The 24,893-nt window shown below is 57.6% G+C and overlaps 1 protein-coding gene across 1 annotated transcript in view; it reads left to right on the forward strand.

Moving 5' to 3' along the window:
- The window catches only part of TMEM132E (transmembrane protein 132E), a 28,157-nt gene extending 3,860 nt beyond the window's left edge, over positions 1 to 24,297 (forward strand). Inside the window, exons 3-8 of the mRNA XM_044456098.1 lie at positions 7,588 to 7,780; positions 9,514 to 9,657; positions 16,445 to 16,650; positions 16,969 to 17,248; positions 20,641 to 20,832; positions 23,263 to 24,297. Coding sequence (XP_044312033.1) covers positions 7,588 to 7,780; positions 9,514 to 9,657; positions 16,445 to 16,650; positions 16,969 to 17,248; positions 20,641 to 20,832; positions 23,263 to 24,297 — 2,050 coding nt within the window. The remainder of the gene's footprint in view (positions 1 to 7,587; positions 7,781 to 9,513; positions 9,658 to 16,444; positions 16,651 to 16,968; positions 17,249 to 20,640; positions 20,833 to 23,262) is intronic.
- Positions 24,298 to 24,893: the final 596 nt, after the last annotated feature.

A 24,893-nucleotide genomic window follows, 5' to 3' on the forward strand; every position in this document is an offset into this window, starting at 1 on the left:
GGGGGGGGCCCATCCCACCTGCCCCTCCGCACACCTCTCCGGCACGGCTTGCTTCCCGCCGGTCGCATCGCTGTCGCAAGCCCCGGGAGCCCGCGAGGAGGCCTGTGGGCTCGCATCGCTGTCGCAAGCCCCGGGAGCCCGCGAGGAGGCCTGTGGGCAGCCCTGCTTTGCGGACTTCGAACCAGGCCTGTCGGCTGCCCCTCGGCCCCCAGGCACGCGGGGCTGGAGGGAGCCGGGGGCCGTGGTGGGTCCCCCTGCTGTCCCAGGCCTGGAGCCCCAAAACAGGCAGGCTGTGGAGAGAGGGCATGCCTGTGGTGGAGGGCACGTGTGAATTTAGCCGGGACGTCATGCCAAGACCGACCGAGACGGGGTGTGGCAACCCCACTGCCGGCTGGCGACACACGCAGTCAGGTGCGCCAGAGGGCTGGTGTGGCCAGCTGGGGGCAGGATCCGGGAGCGGAGAGGGTCCCTCCGGGCCCCTTCCAGGGCTATGCTGGGGGCCAGGGGTGTGGCAGCAGCTAGAGGCTGGCAGTGTGCCGTTCCCGTGGGCAAGCCCGCACGGTGGTCATGGTGGATGTCTTCCACCACGCCAAATCCTTTTCGGAGCTGCCCAGAGCTGGCCACATCCATGGCCCCCCTTGTGGCCGTGAGTGCCGTGACCCGGCCTTGGATGTGCTACGCAACCACTTCCAGCGGGAACGTGGGAGCATCAGTCCAGCCCCGAGCTATAAGTTGGCTCGGAAGCTGGGTGTGCCAGGGCCCCCCATAACCCAGTGGGAGACCACTGTGCTACCTCGTAGGGTTGTTGTGAGAGCAGGCACTCCCCCGGCACTGCCAAACACCTGGCAGGAGTGTCAATTTTGTCGACAGGTGGAGGGGAGTGTGTGAGCAGGTGCACACTCTGTTCAAAGAACTGCGAGTTGAGTGGAATGTCGGTAAATTCTACTTCCTGGGTGAGGCCTGTGCATTTCTCACTCAGACACAGTTGATGGCATCCCATATTTCCTCCTTTATTCCACTTCTCTCCTGCCCCAAAGCCAAAACTCTCTGGCAGTTCCCAACACTTGGAACTATAAAACACAACAGGATACAATGGAATAAAGAAGTTTAAAACCAGGGTATAAAATTGAAATCACAATCCTGCATAGCTGCAGCAAAAAGATTTGAAATCCAGCCTTGGATTTCAAACAACAGAAACAGAAGGACTCAAATGCTTAGTAAAATACGGACTTCCCCCTTCTGCAGAAACAGCAAAACATTTGAGAGCCAGTGCGGCTGAGTGGTGAAGAGTGCAGGGCTGGGACTTGGGCGGTCCAGGTTCTAGTCCCCACTCAGCCATAGAAACAGAGCGAGCCAGAAGGGGTCTCCCGGGCCATCTAGTCTGACCCCCAGCTCAGGCTGTCTCCACTCATGACATGCCCACCATGTGCATGTCCAGCCTGTCCTTGAACACCCGCACCAATGGGGCTTCAACCACCTTCCGTGGAAGCCCATTCCATACCCTGGGGGTTCTAACCATCAGGAAGTACTCCCTGGCACCCACCCTGAATCTTGGTTCCCTGAGCTTGGCTCCATTGGAACACATCCTGCCTTCCACTGCAGGGGGAAAAAGGTCATGACCCACCTCTGCGTGGCGCCCCCCAACATACCTGCATGTTGCTAACAGGTCCCCTCTGAGTCCCCTCCTCTCCAGACTGAAGAGACCCACCTTTCCCAGTCCCTCCTCATATGGCATCCCTGCAAATCAGTCACCATCCTAGTGATTTTGGCTCAGTCACAGACGCACAGCCCATTCTGCCTCGCAGGGTTGTTGTGGGGTGAGATTGAGAGCAGGGGAGGAAAATGATGCAAGTCACTTTGAGTTCTTCAGAAAAAAGAAAAAAAGAAAAAGGCAGGATATACTCTAATAAACAAACAAATAGCCAAGCATAGTAGGCACCAGGCGAGCCCCCCGGGAAGCTCGTTGCACAATCGGGAGCCGTGGGAGAAAAGGCCCTCCTCTCAGCAGCCGTGCCTCTCGCCTCCGGTGGGGCTCCCGGGAAGGCTGGCTGAAGAGCAGCTTGGCGTCCGTGCGCCTGGATCTGACGACGGGCGCCAGCCTGCAAAAGGGCAGCTCCTCAGCCCACCCCCTGGGTTGCGGGGGCTTCGTGCGGATGCTGAGTGGCACGGGCAGAGCAAGGATGCGGCAGCTCTGCCTTCGGGAATCGTGGGCTGGGACACCGCCGTTCTCCCCGTGGTCTCCCACGGCAAGCCCCCCGCCTGCCTTAATGGGTGAGGGATGGGCATCGGGTGCAGCCCGCGCCTCGATCGATCGGAGCACTCGCAGGGCTTGGTGTTCACTCCCAGATTTGGGGAGGGTGGAAAATTCCTCCCGCCCGAGCGAGCGAGCTGCGCATGAAAAAATAATAAAGCTGCCTGCAAAAGCAGCTGTAACCAAAGGCACAGATCAAAGGCCGTTTCCCTGCCCGAGGAGGCTTCCTGGAGAGCGGCTGATAAGCCTTTGTAGCAGCTTGTTTTCAGCCCAGTTCCTCAAGGAGGGAAGAGCCCAGATGCTCAGCCGCGATTTTGCAGACTCCCAGATAAATGGGAAAGAGGAGCAGGCGGGGAGGAAACAGGCCAGCACTGCAGTCCCGGTCTTCAAATGGCAGGCTTCTGAGGACGGCTCTCAAGTTTTGGGCAGCGTTGGCCACATCTGGGTTTTCTTAATCCACTTTTTAGAGAGTCAAGAGAAGGGCTTGTTTTTCTTTAAGTCAGAGTGGACCTTCTGGTCAAGAGAGCCCTTCTCTAATCAGCCATCAGAATCATGAGGGCTAGAAGCTTCTGCTTTTAATTAAATGACAGGAGGAGGAGGCTGCCTGGCCGCAGCAACTGAAGATCTCTGCATTTCAGGGGCCAAAGGGGTCCTCAGGTCTTCTTCCTTCCGAGTTCGGATCCTTGGCAATGTATTTCCAGATTCTGGTTGCTGGTCGAAGCAGCAGAGGCGGGTGCGGGGCCCGCGACTTCTGTGGGTGGCTGGACGGGGAGGGCCTTGGACCCTTGCTCAGGGCCAGCAAACTCCATGCATCTTTCTAGCCCTGCAATATTCTGCACCCGGGACATGCATGGATTGCAGCACAAAGGCCTCCATTGATTTGGCTTATATATATTTTAGCAGCGAGCTGGTGCTGCAGGCAAAAGGCGGCCCTGAAAGGCTAGAGGCGGGGGATGGATTTCAGGTGCTTGCAACCACCTCCTGCAAAAGCGCGCTGGCCGAATACTATGGCTGTGGGAAGGGGAGAGGCTTGGAGGTGGTGCTGTCCTGCCCTCGCTTCCACCTGCCGCCCCGGGGATCCGGGCGCCCGGCACGGCTGCATGTCCCCTGGAGTGCCGTTGGGCTAGAGTCTCCCTCCGGCCGTCTTGCTCTTCTTTGGTCTAACCCGCCTCATGATCTTGCTGTGAAGGTACAATGGGGCAGGGGGGTGAAGGAAGGGCTGAGGATCCCACCCGGAGAGTGCATTCCTTCTCCCCATCAGCTGACCCCCAGAGGTAGGCTGCTCCTGGACATGGAGGTTCTCTGGGTGGTTCACAGGTGTGCATGCAATATTAAAAGCGGAATGCAGTAAAATAACGTTCTGGCATACAATACTGAGAACAGCTCAAAAAAATTAAATGATCTTAAAAAGTAAGTACCACTGTTCGGACAACTAACTTGCCCTCTGCCGTGTCACTCAGTGCCCGAGAGAAGGGGGCAGTCAGGACCCGGTGCTAAAAGGGTGACACAGTTCGTGTTAGGTGGGCTTCAGTGGGAGAACAGTCCCAGTGCTGCGGGGACGCCGCCAAGAAGGCCCTCCTCCTCATTGCCGCCCTGTGAGCCTTCCCTGGAAGGCTTCCCTCCCCCGGGAGCTTCCGGGTTGCCTCCATGCGAGGGGCCCCAGTGCAGAACGGAGTCTCCGGCCAGGAGGTCCGTTCCACCAGGTTCGGGGGTCCCCGGCTGTGGGTTTCCATTTATCGAGTGGCTTCAGGGAGATCCAGCTGGGCTTCTGTGACTGCGGGGTTGCAGTGGGCCAGCTTTCCCAGAACTGCTGATTTGACAGACTTGCAGACTGGTTGTTCACCTTGTGAAACGGATTTATTTCTTTACTTAGATGTATATCCCACTTGTTTTAAGAACTCAAGGCAGCTCACACCAGTCTCCTCCTCCTGCTCTCAATCTTTTTCCCGCAACAAGAACCCTGCGCAGTAGGCCGGGCTGTACAGTTCATGCCTTTCCCGTATCATGCATGAACTGGCCAAATCCCCTCTTTGAGCCAATATCATGTGGCAGGAAGTTCCATGACTGAACAGTATCTAATGACGTGTGGTAAGGAAGGGAGCCAAATCCATTCGATTCATCTTTTGGCATGACCTGACCTAACTCTTGCTTTCCAACATAATACTATCAACTGGGTGGGGTAAAAGTATTCCAGTTTTGCCCTTCTCCAGCTTTTGTAGTTCAGTTCTTTGGCTATTTTTAAGCATGTACATTAGAGAAAATTGCGTGTGAAAAGTCGTATATTAGGAGAAAGTGCTCGCAACCTGGCCACATCCTTCAGGGAAATATTTCATACAAAAATGCATACATTCACGGAAATGGCCTACGGAAAGCATATATATGGGGTAAGTGCTTGGGAAAAACGAATATATTACAGGAAATGGCAGACCAAAATGCATTTGAATTGTCATGTGCCTGGAAAGGCCCATGAATTACCATGCAGACTTGAGGAGGAAAAATGCGTGCATTAAGGAGTGATGCGGGCAGGGTTGCCCGGCCCCCTCGGGGGCTTTCCTGCTGCGCTCGGAGGCAGGAGCCGCCTGCGTCCCGTGCGTGCGGGGGCCCACCGCCGCCAGTGGCCCTTGTGCTGGGCGTCCCGGCAGCCCGTGTTTGCTCTCGTGTAGCCTGCGTGGTACCACTGTGCGTGTGCGCTGCTGGTTTAACCTGAAGCCGCGGTTCAGAGTCAGCCCGTTCTTCCCAGCCACTAACTCCCTGGCCATTCCCCGTCCTTCCTGCAGTTCTCCCCACACCTGCTCTGACAGGCCGAGGCGCCTCCTCTGAGCAACTAGCCGCAAGAGGCCGGAATCGTCCCCGAAACAAACACATGTTGGGTATAAAATGGACAACAGAAGCCTTCCCCCCCCCCCTCGCACGCACACAGACGCACCTTGCACCTTCCTGCAGCAGTACCAGCCCCGCAGTCATTGGGGTGTTCTCCTTGGATGGCATCCTGTCCTGGGAGCCCCTGGCTGGGAATCTTGCTGGGGTGCAGGTGTGCTTCAGTGGGGACAGATTCCGACTTTTATCCTCAGTGCAAGCCAGTGGCTTCCCGTCAGGTCAGTGGGGCAGTGTATCCACTCTGGGTTTTAGTCTGAACTGCCGAGGAGCTAAGCCACGGTGCCTTTTGATACTGCAGCCCCGAGCTGCAAAGGGCTTTCACGCTTAACACCAGCACCTGGCACTGCGCTAAAGGCGGATACGCCAAACCTGTCCAGGCATTGGGGCATCCTGAACCAAGACGTACACGTGTGTTTGGGGTCATTCTCCTTCCACAAGCCGCCATCTTATGTATCCCACAATCGTGGTGCTGTAGTGTGTTTTAAATAGGAAATATTAGAAGTGTGAAGAAAGAAGCATATGGTTAGGGCAAAATGTTTAGCAAGGTATTCTTATTACTAATCAGAACTCATACTTCTGGTCACATGGGGTGTTTCTCTGAGCGCCCTTAGGAAGCTGATGAACTGCGGTGACCCTGTGACAACCTGCTGTGACATCCAGGGCGCTAACGAGCACTGACCTAGAGCCATGTTCTTTGGGGAAAGTAATGGTTCAGTTTTACATGTTGCTTGTATTTGGGGCATAAAAACTTCACCATGGCAAGGTCTATAGATTTGGGGATAGTTTTGCTAGTTTCCGGATAGAATAGGGTCAGAGGAAAGGACTCTGGACCTTGGGGGATATCTTGGCGCCCATTCATGTCGTGGGAGAACTTAATGTGGGTCCATTTCCACGCAATTTGTACTTGGGTAAGTCAATCGACCTGCTCCGTTCTAGGAGGGTCTCAGCAGGCACATTTTTAGCTTCCCCCAGTAGCGCCAGAGGTGGGAATGGCATCCGGGTTTCTTCGAACCTGCAGCAGCCGGTTTCTGTCCTCCTCATTCTGGGAAAGCCAAGATGGCTCTGTGATGCGTTTGCACGTTTGCACGGACTCCTCGCTCGTGGCTGGTCTCCTGCTCCCTCACCCCTCTGGTCGTAGCGTTTGCCACGAGCGCGTTTCGCAGTGCCTTTTGCACGCGCTCAGCTCAGCACCGGTGCCCGGAAGGGCGGCTCGTGTGCCTCTCGAGCAAATGAGCGTGGGGCAGCCCGCCCTTCTGCGCATGGGTGCGCGTCGTCTGGAGCGCCTGAGGGCCTCCTGGCGGGCTGCGGGGTTTTCCCCTCGCGTGCTGTGGATCCAGGCGGTGGCCCCGGCTTCGCCCGAGTGCTGCAGGGATGGAGCGCAGCCTTCGGCCGGGTGCCCCAGAAGCACGTGGTGCTGAGGGCCGAACAAGCTACGAGAACCGGGAATGTGGCCTCGGCATCCTGTCCGGCTTCCAGATGCATTCTGGGAGACGTAGTCCAGCACCACTGGAGTTGTGGGCACCAGCTCGGCTGATGTATGAAATGTCAGTGCCAGACTGGCTGGCAGTGATGGGGGTTGTAGTCCCAGGTACTTGGAGCTTGGGAAGGGCTGTGTGAGGCCTGGGGTGCTGTGCCTCGAGCCCTGGTTTCCAAGCTTGGCCTCGGCCCCTTTCCCCTCAGCCTTGGTAGCTTCCTGGCTCTTACACGGTTTTCATCTCATTCTAAAAGGTTGAACCTCCCGGTGTCTCATTACCTAAAGGCATTAAGTGAGGCGTGTTGGTATTTTGCGGGGCTGCGCTGCACCCTGCCCCGTTTCGTCTCTTCGGCCCCCAGCCCACCAGTAGCCTCCAAAATGGGATTCAGCCCCGAGGGAGGAAAGTCTCCCGACCCCCTTTCAGAGAAATTGATTGCCCGCGATGTTCAGTAGGGTGGGAACGCCTTGGCATTTCCCATTTAGATAGGCCAGGTTTATAATTATCTCTTGAGGACCAGCTTTGATCTTCTGCACGCGCACAGAAACGAGGGTCTCGGAGGATCTCGCCTTCGCTGGCCAAAGGTGTGCCCGGCCCTGTTTGACAGTCCGGATGTGAGCGAAATGGGCGCCCCCCTGGTGCACCCCTTGCCCAGACCGCAATGCCAGTTCCTGATTGGGAGGACTCTCCCTGTTGTGAAATCTGCTGCAGTTGCGCCTGGCAGGAAGGCGGCTCAGATTAGGGGACTGGGGCAGAGTCGGGGAGCTGCGCCACCCCCACAGCCCCTCGCGGCCTGTTTCGGGCAGTCCTGCCTTTTTCCGCAGGGTGCACAGGGCTGTGAACAGGATCGGGCAAGGGGCGATGCAGAACCCAGAGGTCCTGAGCACCAAACTGTGGCTTGCTCTCCCGACCCCAAAAGAGCTGCCGGGCGCTTCTTCCCGTCCTTTCCTTGGCCGGGGCTGACTCCCGTCTTTCTCCCCCCGGCAGGGATGAGGGCTCCCCCTTCGAGATCATGCAGCTGGACTTCGAAATGGAGAACTTCACCAGCCAGTCGGTGACGCGGCGCATCATGTGGCACGTCGATTACCGCGGCCGCAACCCGCCGCCTGACCTGGAGAAGGCGGTGACGGAGCTGGCGGTGATCCAGAGGGACATCCGCGCCATTCTTCCCCTGGCCATGGTGAGCGTGTGCTGGCGTGAGTGCTGGCGTGGCGGTCCCTCCTGGCCCTTCCCTTCTCTCGCCTGGGACCAGAGGCGCACATTTCACAAAGCCTGACCCAGCTGGTGCCCTCCAGAACAGGTGGGCTACAGCCCCCCCCCCCCCCCCAGCGTGCTGCGCTGGCTGGGAGATTCTGGGAGTTGAGGGCTTCTGGAGGGCACCGGGCTGAAGAACATCTCTTGCTCTTCTAGCTGGCGTGAAAAATGCATCCCACTGAGTATTTTTTTTCTATTGACTGGCAATGTTTCTTCGCCTGCTTTGGAGGTCGGACGCCCTCCCCAAGACAGTGTACAGGCTCAGACGCATAAAAGCAATGCAGTATTAAAATCATAAAGAGAACAATAGAAAAGTCCAGGATTTAAACCAACAGCAAAACCAGCAATAGCCACAGCAATAGGATCTTATTAGGAGAAGGCCCAAGGGAAATAAGAGGTTTTCTAGGGTGTGTCAAAGCCTGCAGTGATGGAGCATGGCAGACCCCTAATGGCAACTTATTCAGAGATGTGGGGGCGCTGCAACAAGGCCCTGTCATCCTCGGGCATCTGCCTAAGTTCCTGCACAGGTGAGTGAATAAAAAGTGTTCTGTCTTCTTGACCATAAAGCGCAGGCAGGCTGGTGTGGGTAAAGGGATTTAGAAAATGGATCGATCCAGCTGCCTCGCCGCACACCAAAATCTGCAATTTTGTCCCCTGAAGTTTGTGATGCGGCTGGGCCCAGGAAAAGCGCACGGGCGCAGTGCGTGTGCAGGAGGAAGCTGTGCCACATGCCTCATTCCAGCATTGCAGGATGCTTGCAGCAAATGTGCACGTTGCAACGGCAGCAGGAAAACTGCATGAGATCGCAGACGTCGTGGGGGAAATGATACATCTGGAGAATTGAGGAATGCCACATTTCTGCTCTGCTTGCCACCTTTTTTCCTTTTTTTAAATTGCAGTGTCCCTCCCCCCCCCCCCGCCCCGGTGTGCTCCGTTGCGGAGTGGGGACTCGCACCCAGAATGCCTGAGTTCCAGGCCAGCATGCGCACCCCCCTCATTCATTCCTTCGTTTGGGGTACTTGTATGCCGCCTCATTCGCATAAGCCTCGGGGCGGCTTCCAGCAAATAAATAACAACACAAAAATATAAAAATTGGACACATCCAGGCAATAAATAAAACCAATAAATAATTTAACAATTACTTAAAATGACGTTTAAATAAAAAGGTCTTGGCCTGGCGCTGAAAAGCAAATAACGACGGCGCCAGGCGGACCTCTCTGGGGAGCGCATTCCAGAGGTGGGGCGCCACCGCAGAGAAGGCCCTGCTCCGGGTGCTCACCCTCCTCCTGTCCTTCTCGGAGGGCTCCCGGAGAAGGGCCTCTGCCGCCGATCTCGGGGCGGGAGGGCAAGGAGCTCTGTAGCCCCAGGCTCCGTAGCCTCCAGCCAGCCGCCTCAATGATCCTCCTCCCTTTTGCTCCTCCAGCAACGCACAACAGCCCTGCCAGGTCAGCTGGCGGGACTCTGGGGAGGCGAACAGCGCGCGGACGAGGCCTTTGGCACCCAGCCCAGCTCCTTGCGAGCTGCGGGAGGCATTCGAGGGGGTGAAGTCGGGAAACCCAACCGTGTGTGTGTAATACTGGATGAGGGCAGGAAAAAAAGGGGGGCTCGCCCCGTGCAGGGTCCGGCCCTCTGACACAGGCCCCCTCTGTCCCCCCCCAGGACACGGAGATCATCAACACGGCCATCCTCACTGGCCGGACGGTGGCCATCCCCGTGAAGGTCCTTGCCGTCGAGACGACGGGCCTCACCTCGGACGTCACGAACACGGTGGCCTGCAAGTCCAGCAACGAGGACATCATCAAGGTGCGGGGGCAGTGGGGGGGCGGCCCAGGTCAGCGAACAGCCCGGCCAGCGCTGCCTGGGCTGGGTGGTGGAAGGGGAGCAGCCAAAGCAGGGAAGAGCCCGCGGACAGGCTTGTTGCAGGATCAGACGGACTGCTCTGGTTGCAAGTGCAGGGAGGCAGCTTTGAGTTTCTCTGCTTATGGTGTAAATGCAACACAAGAGGAAAAGGGATTGGGATGGAGGAGGAAAACTAAAACTCATATACTCGGATTGGGATGGAGGAGGAAAACTAAAACTCATATATTCGGGTCAGAGAAGAAACATGGGGTCTTTTGCCTGAGGCACGGATCCCACACACAATTGCAGCTAGGAATTTCAGATAAGAATAATAAAGTGCCAGGAAAGTGGTCAAGGGGCAGGTTAAGATGGGCTGTGAAGGCCCACCAAGACCATGAGGACTATTACCCCCATTTTGGGTGTTCTAGTCTCGCATTTTATGAGGTTCACTGTCAGAGGTCTTGCACGTGGAGCCAGACACAAGTACAGGGGTGATTCTTGGATGTGGTAAGAATGTATAAGAGAGCACAGTGTCCTGTTTGGAGCTTTGGAGCTCTGCATGTTTTCAAAAGCACGCGCCAGCCCGGCCGGTGGGCATCGAGCCATTGCGTGGCCGCATCTCCACTAGTGCCCAGCAGACTTCCAACCCATTTCTTACCAAATGGCTCGAAGTGGACTTCTTCTTTTTTTCCCTCGCGTCTACGAAAATGCTCGAAATACTGGTGCGAGAACTAGCACTAAATGAGATCTGTGCAAATTGGGGCCTGCTCGTTAATTAAGCCTCTCTCTTCTTGTCATTCTCCTTTCTTGTCATTATCAACCTGAGAAACGTTGAAGGACCCGCCTCCCACAGCCTGCGCCTTGGCCACCTTGAATTTTGAGACGGCTGATTTCAGAGTTGTGCAAAACCTGGGCCCCAGTGCAAATTTCTGCAAATTTGTGCATAATGTTTGCACATTGTGCATACATGTGTGCAAGTGGCGCAGCTAAAAATTCTGCACACATTCCACCACCTGAAAAGATAAACGCAAGCCCCTCCTCAGACCTGTACATTCTGGCCCACTCTGCAAACGGACATCTGCCCACTGGCCCCGTGTGCGTGCCCGGCAGAGCCCAGGCAAGGCAGTCCCGTGGCGTTTCTCCCCCTGGTCAGATTCCTGCTTCCCAGAGGGTGATTCTGTGGGATCATCATAAGAAATAGCTATGGGCAGGCTTCCTCAAACCCACGCTCCTTTCCAGAGTTGGCCTGTCCGGAGTAACTTTATGAGCAATTACATTCTGTCCCTTTCTTGGTCAGAGTTGAGCTGTTTCACACTTTCCAGACTGGGCATGCATTCCACTGTGGGTCAAAGTGGATACATTTTTGGGAACACACGGACACTCCAGCCATCCCAGTTGTGCACAAATGTTTGGAGAGCCATGTTCTGTTTGGACAACATGGATGGAAAAATGTGCACATTTGAAACCTGCACCCAGGCACACAATGGGAAAGGAAAGGGGTTATTTCCAAGGTGTGTGCTTTTCATTAATACACGCACACTGGAATTCAGCTGGCTCCGGTTTAGGCTCCTTCCCACTTCCATTGTGATGCGTTTGTTTACTCTGGTGTACTGTGTCGTGGTTTGAATGGAGCAGCAACATTTTAAGCCACGGAAGGTGAGTGTGTGCCTTTCAAACATGAGCACAATTGAGGCATCCGTTTGGAAAAACACAAATGGATTTTCATCCGAAAAGAAAAGAAAAGAAAAGGGTACTGTCCACAATCTGTGACAGACGTGAGGCAGAATGATCTCGGAGAACTTCAGCGAGCTGGAATTTGGCTCCTGCTCCCGTTCCCGTGCCAGTCCTAAGTCGCCTGCCGATCAATCACGCTGGCTGGCCCATCTCCTCTGGTGGTCCTGCAGCCGCCTCTGCACCGTCTTCCACGCCAAATGAGCATTTGCCGTTGCAGGACTGGCTGCTGTGAAGACCCTTTCCCCACAAACAGGCGCGCAGTGCAAGGAGCGGGCTCAAAGACTTCCTTTTGTTCCGAAACCACGTGGAAATGTCCCCGTTCCGATCCTGAATGCAGACATAAAGAGGAGCGCTTCTGTTGGAGGAGCGTTGTGTGTTGGAAAGCATCCCTTTTATCCTCTTAAAAGAAACGGTGGACTTTGAAATGAGCGATGTTTAGAAAAGTACACATCTCCATGCTTTAGTCAGTGGGAGGAAAGCACAGAACTTTGTCTCTTCCAGATGTGCGATTTCCTGATCTGTGTGAGCCAAAAATAAGTTCATTTATGAAATGAGGAGCAGGTGGACTCGAGGCACATATTTTCGGAGTGTTTCGGTCGCTCGGAAATGCTGGTCCGGCACGCTGAGGCGCAGGAGGCCGAGGAGTCTGCCAGTTCACCCCTGGCTCCGGCGATCTGGATAAAACCACCCACCTGATTTATCAGTGCTGTTCTTCATGCCTCTTTTGAAACCCAGACAAGCCCCGTGGCCATCGCGCGCTGCCAGAGAGGGCCCTGAGACACTTCGATGGGCCGGCGTGTTACCTCCCTGCCCATAAATCTCCAGTCGCTGTCTCTGGAGCTGAGGGGGGGAGGGCACAAGCCGGCTGAAGCACGAAGCCGAGATGAATGATCGACCCCCGTGCCTGGCCCCTCGCCTTCCCTCTTCTGTTAAGTTCCTCAGCTCCGCTGCTGCCCCCTCTGAGTTATGCCGACGATTCTGCACAGAGCTGTGCTTGAAAGGGGCTCTCGCTTCCCCGGAGAGAACGAGCGGGCGGGCAAGTCCTCCTGTCAGGGCGGCAGACCTGCGCCGTCCATCAAGCCACCTGCACTCTGCCACTGCGAATAATTCAGCGTGCGGGAGAGCCGTGGCGTTGCCGCCGGCTGCCTCCGCTGCCCCGGGGTGCGCACCGCAGGCGGGGCGTAGCCGGCAGAAGCGGCTCTGTCGAGTGCCAGGCCTGCGCGATGCCGGGAAGAACCCTCTGGCCACCGGAGTCCCGCGCCGCGAGGGCTGCCGTGCCGCACGGGCGGTGGCGGAGGCCTGCCCCGGCGTGCACCTCGGGGGCCGCGCGGCGCCGCAGGTCAGTGCCCCCGCGTCTCCGACTGGCCGCAGGTTCCTCGCCGGAGTGTGCATGGAACTGGGCACCTTAGGGCGAAACACGACGAGAATAAGGCCCAGGAATGCCTGTTTATGGGGGAAAAGGTTTTTGCTCGCAGCGGTGTATACCGGGCAGAATGGCGTATGAAGAGGCAGACGTGGGGGAAAGTGGGTCAGGGGGTGAGGCTGGAGCGACTGCTCCACGCTGCAGCCCCGCAGAAGCACGGCCGGGAAGGCGGCCCAACGGTAGGTCAGCCCTGGGCTGTTTTGGGCTCTGGCCTCCCGAGTCTGGGTGCCGGGAGCTGAACTGCCAACCCCGTGGACTGCCTTCTGCCCCGCCCCGAGCGGCCAGTAAGACTGGCTCTCGTTGCTCGGTTCATCTGTACCCAAGTGAACAGCGGGAGCTCTCCGTGGTCGCTGGTGTTTCAGCAGGAGCCAGTCAGCGCAGCGCAAATGCAGCATGAAATTCAGTATGAAGTTAAAAACGGAATCGGAAGCTTCTGATACCTTCAGTGGACTGCTGTGCACGTGTGCCCCCCAAAGGGCATCCCGGCCCCAGCAGCCAGGGAGTGTTCACACGGCACCAGGAGGCTGAGCGAAGCGGCACCCGGCCGGCCTTGGCGAGGAGCTCGATCTACGGCTGGGGCCCACACAGAGGAGACCCCGCTCTCTGTTGCCACCAACCAAGGCTTCCTCGGGGGTGTAGCGCCTCTTTGTACTTTGATCTGCAGCCGCTGAGGGGTCCTTACACGTCAGGAGCTATCCGTGGTGCTGAGCACCTTCTCCACATAGGTTTAGCCACCTGGAGAGTGACTTTAAAATTCAGCGTGAAACCAGGAGTGGCTTCGTCACCCCACTGACAAACTGGCCGGTTGCTATAAAAAAGCTGGCCAGCCACCTGAGTGGGATGGTGTGGATGGGTGTCCTGCAGCAGCAGCAGCAGCAGGGGCTGGACCGATGGCCTCCTTGGCCTCTTCGAACTCTACTATAGTTCTGTGATTCTAACTCCCCACTCCTGCTTGTCTGCCGAGAGCAGCTGCTTGGGTTGGGGCAAGCCCCCCAGAAGCTCTGTGTGCAGAAATTCTTGGGCTTCAGCCATGCCATCTCCGGGCACCCTGTGCTGGGAAACATAGAAACAGAGTGGGTCAGAAGGGGCCTCCCGGGCCATCTAGTCTGACCCCCGCTCCAGCCGGCTCCACTTATAACATGCCCACCATGTGCATGTCCAGCTTATCCTTGAACACCTGCACCGATGGGGCCTCAGCCACCTCCCGTGGAAGCCCATTCCACACCATCGGTGTCCTGACTGTCAGGAAGTGCTTCCTGGCATCCAAACGAAACCTTGGCTCCCTGAGCTTGGCTCCATTGGAGCACGTCCTGCCTTCCTCTGCAGGGGAGAACAGGTCTCTCTACCCACCGCCGTGTGACACCCCCTCACATACCTGCGTGTCGCCAACAGAAGCATCTCCTTGGCCAGGGGCCATGGCTGCCTTCTGGGTGAAGAGGCCTGGGGCAGAGGGGCAGGGTGAGCCCCACCGGAAATACCCCCAGGGTTGTGCTTGACGCTCTCCCTGCCCGCCCCTCAGTTGTAGGAGAAGTTTTCCTCCCGTCTGCAAGAGGGGAAATGAATGCCCAGCCACAGGGGAGCCGCCCCGGAGACTGATGGGAAGGTGCTGGGGCCCCCTGGCGGTGTCCGAGTGCTGGATTGGGCCCCCACGGGGACGCGATTTGGCCCACAGCCCCGTGGCTCACAACCCCCTGTTGTAGCTGACACTGGGCTTGTTGAACCAAAGGTCTGATGTGGCAGCGTTTTATTTCGTTAAAATGCCACATTATTTTCTGTCCACTGTAATACATCCAAGGAATTTGTGTCAGCTGCCGCCACTGATACCAAAATATCAGTGCATCTGATTTGTAATTAATGAAATGCAAGTGGATGCAGTTCTCCCTTTAAAAATATATTTAAATGGACAGGATAGGTCATGTGCCACTTGACCTCTTCCAGCAGCTTGTGCTCAGATAGCCTGTCGGAAGTTGTCAGAAATCTTTGTGAAAAGCAGAATACAAAAGGAAGAAGAAAATTTCAGCAATTCCTCCCATTTACAGAAGGGAGACGTTGTGAGCTTGGGCAGCTCCTTTGTGCAGTCCAAGCCACAGACTTTTCCCTGCAGAGCATCCTTTACTCACCCAATGAGTCTCTGTGCATGCACAGAGCGGTTTGCTGAACCCGGTCTAGGGTTCATCTCCACAAACTCTCCTTTTGAGCATGCCTGGCCCTGTCCCTTTGAGGAGGGGCCTTCCGGCCGCAAGCAGCACCTGCCTTCCTCAGGATCTCTCCGCGGCGCTGAGCACCGTCTCCAAGTGGGTTTCGTGCTTCCGTCAAGCGCAGGCGGGCATTCGCACAGACAAATGCCAGTTGTGCAGCTAAACGGAACCTTTCCCCGTCTGAACCGAAAGGAAGATGAAACCGGCATTCAGGAGCGGGAACTTGGTGGAATTTGGAGACCAGCTAAACCCTCCCTGATTCTCTCACTCAAATTCTCTGGTTGTATTTGAATGCTGATTTTATGCTTCTTCGGCTGCAGAAGGCTGGGAGAGAAAGCCCTTACCGGCTTGTGTTGCTGGGTGTGTTTATTAATGTAGGGGAGGTGAGCTACAGTACATCTTCCCTTTGATGAACGATGCAATATCCATAGATGGAGTTTCGGAGCTCATTCTTATTCTGATGCCGCGCTGAGATTGTCGCTGCAGACATGCCGAGCTTATGTCACCAGGATGGCGAAACGGAGCCTAAGTACTCCTGGGGGAATATGAGGAAACAAGAATCCTGGCAGCTCCCACCAGCCCCAGGGGAAGGGGTCCGGTTCTCTTTTTGGGGGGCGTCACATGCTGGGGGGCAGTCCCAGACTGCTTCTTTGTGCTTGCTCCAGACCTCCAAAGAGTGGAAGGAAGCTTGGGGATGCTTGCTGAGCCCCGGTCCCACAACCGGCAGCCCTCTTCCGCTCCGGCACCGGCAGCCCCAAAGGTGCCTCCGTCTGGTGCACATGAGGCGCTCTGCATGTTTGGGATATGGCCGTCAAGGATAAATTGCTGTGTGATGTTAAAACAAGGAAAGGGCATGTAAGGGAGAACAAGTTTGACAAGGTGTGAGGTTCATTGGTTGATTATGTGCCGAAAAAGGGAAAGGAGAAGAAGCGTTACAGGAGTCATTACAATTTCAGAAGCGGGAGGAAGCTTCTTGAAAGAACTTTGGAAAGAGTGCTTAACATGTATCTAATGGTCCCAGTTGTAGGATGCACAGTGCCTTTTATTATTTATTTTAATTGTATGTTTAATGTGGCATGTTTTATTTTAATTGTATTTCTTTTAAATGTATTTTACATCATACAATCAATTTAAAAAGGAAGAAAAAAGAGTGAGGGAGCCCTGCAGAAGTGAATGTCCCCCAATGGCAGCTCCCATTGTTCCAGCTGGCCTAGCCACTGGTGGTGGGGGATGGGGGTTGCAGCCCAAAGCCCCCGGGGGGAATCTCCTCCGAAGCATGCCCGTGAAGGGCTGCTGTGTGCCCTAAGAGGAATCCAGAGATGCACCTCCGTGCCCAGGATGGGCAGAATGAAGACGGGCCCCTGCTCAGTGTCCAGGCGCTCCCCCCTCCCTGCAGGTCTCCAGCAGCTGCGACTACGTCTTCGTGAGCGGCAAGGAGTCCAGGGGCTCCATGAACGCCGGCGTCGCCTTCAGCTACGAGCATCTCAGCGCCCTCCTGGAGATGACGGTCTGGGTGCCCAAGCTCCCGCTGCACATCGAGCTCTCGGACCCCTGGCTCAGCCAGGTGAAGGGCTGGCGAGTGCCCATCTTGCCGGACCGGCGGTAGGCGTGCTTGTGGGGCCGGGCCGTGCTGCGGGTCAGCCTGGCGGGTTCGGGGGCTCGGGCGGAGGGGCCTGCCAGCCCTTCCCAGACCCTTCCCATGGAGGGTCCACTCAGTGCAGAGGAAGGCGGGAGTTTGGGCTGAGCTCCCCAGACAGGCAGGCCAGCCCTGTCCGAAGCAGGAGCCCGTGGCCCCTGCCGTGCCTCTGGCCCGGGGCTCGGGCGCCAGTCTGCCCGCTCCATCGCTGAGTGATCTGCCCGAGTCCCCCGTCTTCACAGACCAGGGGGGCGGCTGCTCCAATGCCTCCCAACACCCCACAGGTCGATACGGGAGAGCGAGGATGACGAAGAGGAAGAGGAGCGGCGGCAGAGCCGGGGCTGCACCCTGCAGTACCAGCACTCTTCCCTGCAGGTCTTCACGCAGTTCCACACCACCTCCTCCGAGGGCACCGACCAGGTGGTCACCATGCTCGGCCCCGAATGGATGGTCGAGGTCACGGACCTGGTCAGCGACTTCATGAAGGTCGACGACCCCCGGGTGGCCCACATGGTGGACAGCAGCACCCTCGCTGGCCGGGAGCCCGGCACCACTGTCTTCAAGGTAAGAGCCCGCAGCGTCCTCTTTGGCAAGGCGGGGGCGGCGCGCGGGGGCTGGAGCCCCGGATCCTCCGCGCGGAGAACTGAACCCCTGCAGGCGCTGCCTGCCCGGACACCTGCGGGCAATGACGCGACCGGCCATGTGCCGCCCGCCAAGGCTTTGGTCGTAATGAAACACCCTCTGCTCCCCGGCCCCACGTGAGGACAGGTGTCTGTAGGAGATGCTCACGTGCACCCTTGACAAGCATCTGTATTTGCTCAGTTCATATGCTGCCCCACCGGCCGCAGTCTGGGTCTCTCTGGGTGGCTTACAAAATGTTATACGTATGAACCCGTGCAAAGCCATGTTTTTTTTTGGCCTTGTGGGCCTGAGTGTGAGGTCTCTTCCTCCCTAACCTGCCCCTGTCACTTGGATTCACGGCACACGGTCACATGGGGCTGCCCTTGGAGACAGCCTGCAAACTTGAGCTGCTCTGGGTGGGGTCGTGTCTCTGTGTTTGCAGACGGGGCCCACACACGTGCATCGGGATCTTTTGCACAGGTGCAAAACACACATGGCTGCTTTTCTGTTGGAGAAGCCATCAAAATTGGCTCATGAGCTCACCGCAGATGTGCGCAGAAAGCGCTGGCCCGCCGGGGGATTCTGCAAAGACTGATCAAGCAAGGCGAATGCTTGCCTGTACCGCATTGGGTCCAGAGAAATTGGGGTGAAGAAGGGGCTGGGGATGGCTCAACCTGGCGGCTCGACTTTGCTCAGCTTTGGGGAAGTGTGTGTCAGCAAAGCCTGAGCTCTCGGGCCACGTTCAGACTTGAGCTCATATTAGGTTACAAGCATCGATTAGTTCTAACTGGCATGAAAGTCTCTGGTCCATTTTTGCTGGATGTGTGTGAGACACCTGCCTAGCTCCATGTTGGTGCTGATCTCCTGGGTTGCGTGAGCCAGCTCACAGACTCCCCTCTAAGACAGGCTGCGATGGATGCATCTATGAAAAAATATTCCCGCAACAGCCATTTGCTTTCGTGCTGATTTTATGCAAGACGTGTGCCCCCACCCGGTGCCAATTTGCGCAAAATGAGCAAAGGACGGTGGTTTGCGTGCATAGTGTAAACCTTGCAAAATTGTGTGTTTCCACAAATTGGGCAAATCGTGTGATTTGAGAACATTTTCTTTTTAAAAATGGTCAACAGTGACCTATTTTAGAAATGAGTGGTTGTGGATGCCGCCCCAACTTGTCCCAGAGGGCAGGAAGCTGGTTGCACTGGTCTTCCCAGCATCAGCGAATCAAACTTTTCTCCCATTGTCGAAAGCGCCTGTGTGTGCGTTTTTCAGAAGTACACTTTGTGTGCACCTTTTCCAAATATACATGTGCTGTCGAACACCTGCTTGGCAGGGGCTTCCTGAACAGCACTGGAAATTTGGAAGTGTACAGACCTGGATTGCAGCTTTTGTTCAAATGTGAGTCTGGAAGGTGTGAACTGGATAATTCTTGATCAAAGGCAGCCTGAAACCAATTTCTGACATATCCCTGCTCAGGTTTTCTCTGCTTCTTAGAGAAGCAAGACTGAAGATGTTAGCGAAATGGCCTTCCCCTCAGCCCAGATTGCCTTATGTTTGGGTTATGGGCTGAGAAGGGGGAAAACACCAGGGCCCACTTCCTTCTGCTTTGCCACACCCAAAACAGATCCCTGCAGGTAGAAACCTGGCATGCCAAGGGTGAACCTGGCGACTGCCATCTCGCTGAGGCACTGGCTTCTTATCTGTGTGAGCAAACGCTCTCTCGGCTCCCCCTTCGGCTTTGCATTTGCAAACACGGGCACCTTCCCTCTGTGCATTCCCCCCCGCCCGAATGTCTTTCCACTCAGCCTCTGCTTGAGCCCGTGCCAGGCACCTCCGTAACTGCCATCCGTTCCAGGCCTCGGCAACGGATTGCCTTCCTAAGCAGAATTCCCAGGCTCCCAGATGCTGTTTTGAAAGGCTGGCGTACCTCAAGGTCGGTGTGTCTTCTGCTGGCAAAAAGTACTTGGGAGAGCCCACCCCCCCATGCACAGGGGATGCTCGGTGGATTGGCGCATTAGCATTTGAGGCTTCAGTCCAGGGGGAGAAGTTGGGCACGTGACTAGAAATCTCAGCAGGCAATTTTGCAATCAAGAATCCCAAAGCTGGAAAAAAAGCAGAAACTCTCTGCCTATGGGCAAGGCCTCAGGCTCACAATAAGGGATGGGGGACCTTGAGGGGCCCCCAATCGGTCATGCTCCCTTCAGGGGTCTCCTGGCTTTGGCGCAATCCCCCCCCCCCCCCAATTCTAAGAGGTGTAAACGCCCTTCCTTAGCTCACTGGCCAAGAAGAACTCCCAGCTGCAAAATGCTGGGCTTTGGGACTGCTGCAGGCTAAAAAGAATGTGTGTGTGTGTGTGTGTGTGTGTGTGTGTGTTTGCACAAATGTGCCTTTTCAAGTATTTGCCATTTCCAACCTGGGAATGCAAGGGTCATGAGCTTAAGTTTCTTCCCTTCGCACACTCAGACTTCTTTGCAAAACGTTCTTTAGTCACCAAAGTGCTTTCCAGAGGCACCCAGAAGGGACCTCTGAGCATGCACAGAGTGGTTCACTGAACCCAATCTAGAAACCCCCCTTTTGAGGAGGCTGGGGCCCCGTCTGTTCGGGAGAGGACTTCTGGAAGCGAGCGCGCCTCCTCTCTGTGCGCCGACCCTCTCAGCGGGCTGCCCCCCACCCCTGGCAACGCGCCACGGGGCCCACCTGGGCTGCCCCTGGGAGCCTGTCCTCTCCCAAGCCCCTCCGACAGCGGCGGTGCTGTCATCAGCCACTGAGTTGCGTCCGACCCTCGGCTGCTCTCCAAGCCCCTCCGTCCCGCACTGTCTCCTTCAAGTCTGCCACGGTCATCCCCGTGCCCTCCTCTGTGGTCGCCAGCCAGCGGGGGTGGGGGCGGCCCCTTCCCCTTTTTCCACTGATTGTTCCCAGCGTGAGTGACTGTCCGCGTGAGCCAGCTCTCACGACACGGCCAAAGTACGGCAGCCTTTGTTTGGAGGGCTTGGCTCCGAGCGATGTTTTGGCGAGGCCCGCTCGAGGGCTGCTCTGCCGTTGCTGCAGCCCGTGGGATGCGTGAGAGCTGCACATCTTGGGAAAGGGTTCTCAGAGGCTCCTGGAGCACCAGGGAGCCCGGCCTCAAGATGAGCGCCTGTGCCTCTCTCAGCTTAGCGCCTGGAATCAGCCCTCATTCCGAGCCCCCCCCATCCCTCCTCTTCCTCCGAGCCCCAGGAATGCTTGCCAGGAGCAGCTGCCCCTTCAGTCCCAGTAGCAAGGTCTGTCCAGGAGTGGCCCACCCCGTAAGAATCCCGGCACGGGCCCCCTGTCAGGCGACATGGCTTTCTCCCCTGCAGGTGGTGTCTCCGCTCGTGGAAGCCGTCCTCGGAGAAGCCCTGGTCACCGTGGCGGACGAGAAGGTCAGCATCACCGAGCTGAAGGCCCAGCTCATCTCCAACCTCTCCTTGACGCTTCACCCCAGCCCGGGGAGCAGCCACACCATCGTGGCCAAGGCGACGGCGCAGCAGACCCTCAACTTCTCCAAGCAGGTAACCCTGCCAGCTCCCTCCCGCGGCGCTTCGGCCGGAGTGGCAGCTCCCGGAAGGTCCCGCGCGATGGCTCTGGCGGGCCCCCTCCTCGCAAGCAGCCGATGAGAGGGCACGTTTCTTCCCTGCCCCGCAATGCAGCAGGAGGCTGATGTGATGGGGGATTCCCTGCATGTAGAAATCTAGGGTGGCAGGGAGCCGAGGAGGCTTAAGGTGGGGCAAATAGCCTTCCCCCACTCCCTCTGGGGAAAAGAAACATGCGGAGGGCAGGCGAGAGAGGGAGTGCGTCACCCCGAATTTCCTCGGAGTTTCAGGGAACCTGACTTTGTGAGCAGCGGCAGTGCTGGCTTATTTTCTGCTGATTTATTGGTGCATTTAGCTGCCAAGATTGGTGGCAAAAACCCTGCTCAGCAACTGCCTGCTAGTGGTCAGGGTTTCCCTGGACTGTGATACACGGTCACTGCAGGAGCATTGTGGGGGGGGGCAGGGGGCAGGCAGCTGCTAATGGGGAAAACCTTTCTGCCCCCCACATAAGCCCGTGGGACGGTACTACCCGCCCCAGCACTGTTGGGGTGTCTGCCAGATTGTTTGATTGCAGGTCCATTGGCTCGGCAAAGCTATATTTCTAGGTCATGCTGGTTTCTCTGTTATTCAGCTTTAAGTCTGTTCCATTCAGTTTCCATATCAATCCACATTAAAAGCGGGGAGGGGCATGAACATTTGCATTTCTTTTGGTTCTCCGCTCCCCTGCTGTAGGCATTTTCCTATGCAACTTTCACTAATCTATGTGCTTTTGTACACCATTTTCCATAATTTTTTGGTACACAACAAAAGAACAGGGAGTCGAGAACAGGGCTGAGAGAACAGCAGGATTTCACGAACCAAAAAATGCTCGCCTTGTTCCCCGTTTCCAGCTGTGATCGCTGATCGCTCTGTGCGCATGGGAGCATTGCGCAATGAAACCGCTGAAAGGCAGATGTGTGCAAATCTCCCCAAATCTTGCCGCTTTCTTCCAAGGGCGAAAGAGGGCTGGTTTGGTCCGTTGGAGAGTTGTGTGCAAATCAGGAATTCTGGAAGAGACGAGCGAGAGGGCACGCTCAACCATTTGCAAGCCGTGGGTGTGTGTTCATGTTTCAAACAAGGTGTGCTCACGTGTTTTGCGAGCAAAAATGAAGTTCTCTCATCTCCCAAGAATTTGGACTTGCGCACCCCCTTCAGAGCCTGGCCAACTCAAAGCCCAAGGAGATGTAACATTTATTATTTTTTGTATGTTTTAGTTTTGCACTGCCCACAACAGTTGAGGCTCTCCGAGTGGTTAACAAAAGTTAGAAAAAGCAAAGAAAATTAACCCCAAACCACAGCAGCCGTTGCAATTGCTTCGGCACGGAAGCAGAGCAGTTGTACAGAATAAAACGCAGCTAAGTGTAAAGTTGAGAAGTTAAAACTGTTAAAATGCTGGGAGAACAAACGCGTCTTCACCTGCTTCTGAAAGGAATACAAGTAGGTGCCAGGTGCCCCTCTCTGGGGAGCTCCTTCCACAGCCAGGGCGCCACCACTGGAAAGGCCCTCCTGGCAGCCACTGTCCCCACGTCCTGTGGAAGGAGCCCCTGGAGAAGGACCCCAAGGTGACTGCAGGTGCATGCAGGAGCTGGGGACCCCTCAGAGCACCTGGTCAGGACTTTGCGTGTTCTCGCGGACCTGGCTAAAAAGAAGGGGAAGGAGCCCCACAGGTCACCCCGGCTCCTTGCAAGTGCAGGGAAGCGGGAGGTGGGTCGGAGCAGAAGTCGAACTGATGAGCGGAGCGGGGGGAGACACTGGCACGGCCTTCTCCATCCCGCCCCCTCCTGATGGGTGGGGCGCCAGCTCTCATCCATGAGGATGATGGGGGCTGTAGTCTGAGGCAGTGGCAGGGCACTGTGCTGGGGAAGGTTTCTGGGCAGAAAGGGGGGGGGGAATATGAGTGGCACGCTGGCCCACGAGCTCTGGGTAAGGGCACGGGGGACGGTGGGGCGGCTGGACTGGCACGGAGCAGCGGCTCCTGGCCGCAGCCCGGGACCCTGGAGCGGGGCTCCCGAAGTGAGCAGTGGAGGCTCTTCCCCGCCTCCTGCCCTGTGGCACTGTCCAGGCACAAAAGTCCCGTGTCACGGAAAATTCTGTGATGCAGGGCAGGGGGCGCGCCGGAGACCTGCTGGGGCGGGGCCCACGCTGGCCGGGAATTCTGGGAGTTGCACTCCAGGACACCGGAGGAGCTCCCCGAGTTGGGGTTCCTCTGCGGAAAGGCCTCGCGTGCTCCGGAAGCGCCGCACGAGCGCTCCCGTTGCCCCGGCCAGCCTGGGGAGGCCGGTCCTGCCTGCCTGCCTGCCTGCCTGCCTCCGGGGTCTCCGGCCGGGGATGGTCCGCAGCCGGCCCTACACTGTCCTGTTCCTCCTGCAGGAGGCGCTGCTGAGCCTCTGGGTGCTGTACAGCGACGGCACCACGGCTCCCCTGTCCCTGTACGACCCCAGGGACTACGCGCTGGTGGTGACGAGCCAGGACACGGCGGTGGTGTCGGTGGTGCCCGGCCGGGCCGTCCCGCTGGTGCGGGCCGAGGGCGAGGGCTTCGGCGAGCTGCTGAAGGTGGAGCTCACCATCTGCGAGGCCTGCCAGAAGACCAAGCGCAAGAGCGTGCTGGCCACGGCCCTGGCCAGCGTCCGCGTGCACTTCAGCTCCGAGGAGGAGCCCAGCTATGACTACGAGCCCGTGCAGACGCCCAGCCGGCCCGGGCGGGAGAGGGGCGTCCCGGGCACCACGCCCCGGGCGGAGGGGAGGTGGCGCCCGGTCCCCAGCCCGGAGCGCCGTCCGCCGAGCGCCGTGCTCCCCACGGAGGACTTCCCCACCATTCCCACGGGCTACGTGCAGGTGCCGCGGGGCCTGACGGACCTGGAGATCGGCATGTACGCCCTGCTGGGCGTCTTCTGCCTGGCCATCCTGGTCTTCCTCATCAACTGCGTCGTCTTCGTGCTCCGCTACCGGCACAAGCGCATCCCGCCGGAGGGCCAGACCAGCACGGACCACTCGCACCACTGGGTCTTCCTGGGCAACGGGCAGCCCCTGCGGGCCCGGGGCGACCTCTCGCCGCAGCCCGGGGGCCCCGGCGGGGCGCCGGAGGGCGTGCAGGGCTGCTGCCCCGGGGACCAGCACAGCAGCGGCTCCTCGCAGACCAGCGTGCAGAGCCAGGTGCACGGCCGCGGGGACGGCTCCTCGGGGGGCTCCACCCGCGACCAGAGCGAGGACCCGCTGAACTCCCCCACCTCCAAGCGCAAGCGGGTCAAGTTCACCACCTTCGCCACCATGCCTTCCGAGGAGCTGGCCTACAACTCGGTCCCCGTGGCCGACGAGGAGGACTTGGAGTGGGTCTGCCAGGACGTGGGGCTGCGGGACCCCGAGGAGCTGCGCGGCTACATCCACCGGGTCAAGGAGATCGCGTGACGGGGCGGACTTGACGCGTCTCGGGCCGGGGGGGGCTTGGCGGGGGGTCCTCCCTGGGGGGCCGTGCTCCCCCTGGGCTTGGCGGCCTTCCCCTGCCCGGCCCTCCTCTCCGCGGAGAAGCCCGGGGACACTGTGCCGAGTGACACGCAAGGGGAAAGCGGCATCCCGTGCGATAGGATGCAGCCTTCGCTCGGGGGCCCAGCTGTCCTGGGGAAGCGGCTGCGGGGTGCGCTGGAGAAGTCCGGGGGGACCCGGCCGCAGCGGGGGGCTCCGAGGGGAGGGGCTGGCACCGTCGGGTGGGCGGAGCTTCTCTGTGGAATCGGCCAAAAAGCGGAATCGGTCCTTGTAGCTGGTTGGTTGCTGGGGGGAGGCCACCCCTTGCCTTCCTGACATCACGGCTGCCTTGCTGCCCGCCTCCGAGAGGCGATCCTTCCTGTGGCCCCTCCGCTGCTTTTGCTTTTGCTTTCCTTTCCTCTCCTCTCCCTTTTCTTTTTTTTTTCTTCCTTGCACAATAAATGCGGACTGTTTCAAAGAAATCTCATTCGGGGCTCTGCCCAGCCCTGCTGGGCCTGCGTGGGGTGGCGCTTCTGGAGCAG

The sequence above is a fragment of the Varanus komodoensis genome, unplaced genomic scaffold (assembly GCF_004798865.1).
Source record: "Varanus komodoensis strain SLA01 unplaced genomic scaffold, ASM479886v1 scaffold81, whole genome shotgun sequence".
NCBI lineage: Eukaryota > Metazoa > Chordata > Lepidosauria > Squamata > Varanidae > Varanus > Varanus komodoensis.